The sequence below is a fragment of the Meleagris gallopavo genome, chromosome 2 (assembly GCF_000146605.3).
Source record: "Meleagris gallopavo isolate NT-WF06-2002-E0010 breed Aviagen turkey brand Nicholas breeding stock chromosome 2, Turkey_5.1, whole genome shotgun sequence".
Lineage (NCBI taxonomy): Eukaryota > Metazoa > Chordata > Aves > Galliformes > Phasianidae > Meleagris > Meleagris gallopavo.
Window position 1 is genome coordinate 32717789 of NC_015012.2, and position 5552 is coordinate 32723340.

The 5552-nt window shown below is 51.7% G+C and overlaps 1 protein-coding gene across 2 annotated transcripts; it reads right to left on the minus strand.

The window, feature by feature from the left end:
* Positions 1 to 5501, minus strand: LOC104909642 (CSC1-like protein 2). 2 transcript variants are annotated; one of them, XM_031552402.1, is made up of 8 exons: positions 5280 to 5501; positions 4062 to 4127; positions 3774 to 3936; positions 3520 to 3625; positions 3254 to 3421; positions 3022 to 3137; positions 2648 to 2728; positions 1 to 2110 (listed from the first exon to the last, which is right to left on the minus strand). In XM_031552402.1, exons 1-8 carry the CDS (start codon positions 5342 to 5344, stop codon positions 1949 to 1951), a joined length of 927 nt encoding a protein of 308 aa, XP_031408262.1. In that variant the 5' UTR covers positions 5345 to 5501; the 3' UTR covers positions 1 to 1948. The 2 variants fall into 2 exon arrangements, with proteins under 2 accessions (XP_031408262.1, XP_010705204.1); XM_010706902.3 differs by having other exon boundaries at positions 1 to 2113; positions 5280 to 5495.
* Between the last annotated feature and the right edge of the window lie 51 nt (positions 5502 to 5552).

A 5552-nucleotide genomic window follows, 5' to 3' on the forward strand; every position in this document is an offset into this window, starting at 1 on the left:
TTTTCCTCCTTTTGTACACAAATATATACAGGGTATTATACACATCTCTACACAGACAGTGCCAAACCCAACCCAGCCCTCCACGAGCAGCATCCCAACAGCAGGGCTGGAGCACCCAGCCAGCCTCCAGCCTGCATCTTGGGGTAGGGGCATGGACACAGACCACCAACCAATACCGTTGAGCCTTTTCCTGCAGGAGATTTGTTACAAATATTGTGGCTCTCCCCACTTGTGTGTTCTCCATCTCCATTGCTCCAGGACCCACAATTCTTCACCTCAGCCCCCCCTTTCCTCTGGGCTTGGGGTCCTATAGAGAGATGTAGAGGAAAGGCAGCTCCATCCTTCACACAGCAGCCTTGAAGAGTGGAATCCACTCCTCTAAAGAAGAGCAAGAGGGAGAAAAGCCAGTGCCAATGATCACCTTTCTCCACAGCAGAATGCTTCAGTTGTTCAGGTCCATAAAGTGCTTTGAGCTCCAGGGCCTGTGTTGGTGATTGGAAAGGTAAATGACTGTCCCCTTCCTCCTGGTCTGAGGGAGCCCAGAGGGTGGCTGGGTTCAGCTCCAGAAACCAGAGCACACCCACAACGGGCGGAGTGAAGGGAGCAGTATCAGCAATGAGCACCAAAGAGGATGGTGGCAGGGGGTTGAGGGAAATAAATATAGCTCAGTAGCAGGGAGATTATTTTTCCTTTACATTTTACACAAGGGGAGGGGGAAAGCAATTAAGAGCCACTGATGCTAACCAGAAACCTCCTCACAAGAACCTCCAAGCAAGAGTGCCAGGGGCTCATCTGCCTCTCCTGCCTGCACTCCACTTCAGGCAGTCCAGGCCCCTCTCCCAGTCCTTCCTGCCCCCTCTCTGCCTAGACACAGCTATCACCAGAGAGAGGACAAAGTCAGAGGCAAGGAAGAAAGAGCCCTGGGCAGGTGAAGCAGCCCATCGCTGCAAGGTGCTGAGGATGTTATGGTCCAGACCCCTTTCTTCCCTCTCCATAGCACCCAGCAGCTCCGCAGTACAGTTCCCCTGTGCCTAGCCTTGCTCCATAGACACCAGGCAGCAGAGAGGACTGCAGTACCATACAGAGGTCAGGTTGATTTGTGTTTGAAAGAGAAGGAAAATGTGCAAAAAAATGCCACTTAAAATGATGCTGCAACCCCCCACCTGTGCACCTGGGTAAGGAGGGGGATGCACTTGTGGGGGAGAGGCTGCCTGCGCCTCCTGCCTGTGAGAGCACCTTCAGCACCCCCCACCCAGTGAGGGGCTGCCCTGTGCTGCTCTCCTGGGTTCAACCAGTCTTCCCAGCACACACGGGGGGAAGAAGAGAGGGACACCATCCTCACCCCCTAGCGCCTAGGATGTCACACCCAGAGGATGCCACAAGAGGCTGAGCGAGGAACATGGGAGAAGGGAAGGCAGCACTACTTGGGCACGTGGCACAAAGCCACCCCATCTTCCAATACACTGATTAAAGCTTTTTGTTCATCATCTTCCTGTAAATCTAATAAATTAGTGTTTGCATTCCTTGCCAGGAGGACAGGGGACAGAGGGAGCAGTTCAGAAAACACTAGAGGAGCCCCTTGGCCTGAGACCCCTCCAATAAAGCACCTGGCCTCCCTCCACTCCTGAAGTGCCGGTAGGGTCACAGTCTCCCTCCTCCTCAGCCTCTAGCGGTTTACAGTCTGGGTACGCATTAATGAAGGTAGTGAGTGAGGAGCAAGCCCGCAGAGGGGCCAGGCAGCGCAGCAGTGGAGGCAGGGAAATGGAGAGCTGGCAGCAGGGCCCCTGCCCTCGCTGAAGGTAGTGGCCCTGGGGGTGGGCGAGAGGAGCGGCTGGCCCCCTCAGCTCTGCACTCCCTTCGCTTTCTCTCTCCCGGTTGCAGTGGGCGCAGCCTGCCCTGCTCCTGGGACTCCATTCCTTCCCTCCCTCCTGCCCTCCCTCTGCAGTCCCTACTGGTGGATCTCATTCTCTATCAGGCTGTCCTCACACGACTGGAAATCCGTGTCATTCATGCCATCGGTAGTGATGAGCTCCTCATCCTGTGATCCCTGCTCCTCCGACTCAGTTGCTTCGCCCTCTGGGGAGGAGTCCTGCAGCACTTGGGCGATATACTTCTGAAAGAGCAGGGGTGAGGAGGGGAAAGAAGAAACACTTGTAAGTCTGCAGTGCCTCCTGCAACCCAGGGGATTAAGTAGAGTTCAAGGAGTGAAGCACTGTTCAGGGAAAAGGTCGGGTGTCAGACACGTTGGGAGGGTATGGAAGAGTTTCACCCCAGATTACATTGGGAGAAGGTAGACAGCATCACAAAACCTAAAGATTCTGAGTAAGAAGGGAGACCGGCCCAGATGGATTCATTGCCCTAGCTAAGAGAGAGGCAGAAAGTACATGTACAGCATTCAAGGAGAAGGAAATGAGTGCATGTGGGGGGAGTTACAATTCATATACAGTGCAATTCATCACCCAATGTAGATGAGCAGCACAGAGCCCAACACTTGCTTCCTACCCTCATTGAGAGACTTGGGTACTCCCTCAGAAAGGCAAGGAGCAAGGTATTTGGGCAAGAAGGAAAGACTCGCAGGTACTACCTCCTCTTTCTTAAACCCAGGTAAGGAGCATACCAGGGCATGAACATGGAGATGGGGACTCACAGCGGATTTGGGAGCTGGCAGGTTGGTGGCAGGTCTCCCGTTCTGCCTACTTTCTGTGGTATCCACCTCTGTGTGCTCAATCTGGAGAAGAAAACAGAAATGCAGAGAATGCCAGGATGACACAGCTGCAGGAGCTGCATTCCAGTGAGACTGTCCTCAAATTCTCAGCGGGTATGGGAGCAGCATACATATGGCAATGATGGCACACAGCTCCAAACTGCTTTGGGAACTTTCCCCATGGAGCTGACACTCAGCCAAGGAACAGTCAGAGACACACTCCCTCTGCTCTAAATCCCCCTATTTCACTGATTAGCTGTGCTCCCAAAGGAAGGGGCTCCCATACCATTGAGTCCCCGCCCAGCATCCCACCTCACCTTGTAGTTGTGAGCACTGAGGTATTTGAAGTGCCCAAAGCAGACGTGACATAGGCAGATCACAATGGTGATCACAAGAACCACAAAAGTGAACATAGAAGTTGGGGCCAAGAACCCTGGGATGAAGAGAAATCAGTGTTAGGGTGCCAAAGCCCAACAGACTGTGTGGCGCTGCTAAGAGGCGGCAGCCAGGTGAAATGTTCAGCTAGACACTTCCCAGCCTAGCACTTACCTGTACGCATGGTGGAGAAGAAGAGAAGCCAGAAGAGGCATAAGATGGGGGCTGCCACTACTTGGTTCACAGCACCTGAATGAATCTTCTTGTCCAGTTTGGCAGGTAGGTAGGCGTAGTACAGATTGTAGCGGTCCACCAGGTGCTTGAGCAGCATATACATGAGCCCTGAGGGACAGGTGTCAGAAAAGGGCATTGACCTCTTTCCCAGTGCCTCTGGACAAGAGGAAATACTTCCTGTGCAGAAGCAAAGGCTTGTCACTCACCAAAGGGGACAATGATGGGGCAGGTGATGCTGTAGGTCATGACCACAGTGAATACACACATCATCCACGCATAAGCGGCCCCAAACTGGAACTCGTAGGCCTGGTGCTGCAGGGGAGAGCAGAGACCTGTCTGTTTTTACCCTGAGCAGGGTATAAGATACCCAGCACTTGGCGAGCCCCAGAATGCACAGCCCCCACTGCAGCACCTTCAGCCCTGGGTGCAGGCCATTACCCTCCCCAGCACCACCACTTACTCGCTTGACGTTTCTCCGTTCAGCGGCTGAGCGGGCCAGGCAAAGGCGAATCATGTACATGAGCAAGCCAGGGATGCGCAGCAGGTCCATGGCGTTCCCAATGAAAGCAGAGGCGATGACATAGTTGACAAAGAAGGCGCCATTGTCTGGCAGGAACACGCACCTGGGAAGGCGCAACGAGAGCAGACTGCAGGAGATGCTCCCGCAGCACAGAAGGGACCAAGACCCGGTACCACCTTTGAATGCTCCCCCACCATTAACAAGGGCTTTCTTTCCCGCTCCACTTACTCAAATCGCACTGCAGCTTCAGCAAGGAATTTTTTGTCAAATAGCCAGCGGAAAAACACATCCAAGCTGCAGGGAAGGGGGGTGAGAAGAAAAGAACAGTCAGAAGCAGCTTACACGGACATAGACATGCAAATATATGGAAACTGCTCTAAAAAGACCCAAAGCTCTGATCATAGACCTTATTGTTCCTTCTTGGTATATGTCATTGGCAATTATGTAAATCAGACACTGGGAAAAACAGTACAGCACCCTTAAAGGGATCTAAAGTTTTCCATTCTCATGCATGTTCTTCTCCTTTTGCCTTGATCGTATAACTATTTTCCTTTCCTCTGCTTGAATGAAACAACCCTGAAAGGAACTGGTGATTGACTACAGGAGAAACTACTCAGGTACACCACAACCTCAAGAAGAGAGATAAGAAGGAAAAATTATCTCATTTCTCTCCAGTTCTACACTATCTTGACATAAAATTGTACAATCTTCTGGTACCTCCAGAATCATGATTCTGGTGGACTACAGAGCTCCACACACAGCAGTGGGATGGATTCTGTCCTCAGAGGGAAGTGTAATATACTTGTTGGTATATAGTTGAAATGTAACCCTCTGAGAGCATTCACCTGCTTAAGTCACAAAGTTATAAGCAACAAGACATTTTAAATCTGACTGGGAAACCTTACTGTAGTCACCCTTAGGATGGAGGGTCATTATTCTGCCTCTGTTAAAAGACCTGTCTATCTCCTATTGGAACTGGTTGATTTAGCCACTGAGGAGCTGTATCCTGAATTTATGGGGTATAGATTTCCCATCCTACAATACATAAAGAAGCTCCTATCAGAGTAGACCCTCCCATCACCCTGCATCTACCTCCCAGATTTCCTCTCCTCTCTCTCTCTCTCTCACAGTTTGTTTTGTCCTCGTTCAGTGCTGAGCCTATGCTGATGTCTGGCAGCTGATGTCCCACAGGGCATTTCTATAGCCTCTACAGGAAGATTTGGGGCTCACATCCAGCAGGATTAGCATTCCTGCAGCCTAAAAATAGGAAGACCACCCAGCCAAGCAGTACAGCCCACTCGCTTCTTGCTGAAGTGGGGGAATTCACTAGCTTTGTGTAGAAATAAGGAGAGCAGGGAAGTGCTGCAGGAGAACCACCGGAAGTGCAACTCAACCACCTCCACACTCCAGGTCTCTGCACTTTCTTGCCCTCCCCTCCACACTTACCTGCTCAGGCCCAGTGAGGGCAGCAGCAAGACCATGAAGATGAGGAATGTGTAACACTTGTGCATGGTGGTCCTGTTCTCTCCAGATCTGGGGGCAGAGAGAAAGCTGTTAACACTGTCACCTCACCAGCACAGGGTGCCCCCACATAGCAAAGACTGGGAGTTCTGTGTGTGTGCCCTGCCTGGCCACAGGGAGAAGACTATAACAGGGGGCTGACAGAGGCAACAGCGAGAGAAAGCAGAAGGCAGATGAAAAGGCAGGAGAATTTTTTTT

What these genes read in the sequence shown, in the direction of transcription:
- LOC104909642 (XM_010706902.3), bottom strand. Translation starts at nt 5,344, where the DNA reads ATGCACAAGTGTTACACATTCCTCATCTTCATGGTCTTGCTGCTGCCC. An exon ending in CCCTCACTGGGCCTGAGCAG is followed by an intron (nt 4,128 to 5,279) that starts GTAAGTGTGGAG and finishes CCTTCCCTGCAG; the next exon opens with CTTGGATGTGTTTTTCCGCT. An exon ending in GAAGCTGCAGTGCGATTTGA is followed by an intron (nt 3,937 to 4,061) that starts GTAAGTGGAGCG and finishes GCGCCTTCCCAG; the next exon opens with GTGCGTGTTCCTGCCAGACA.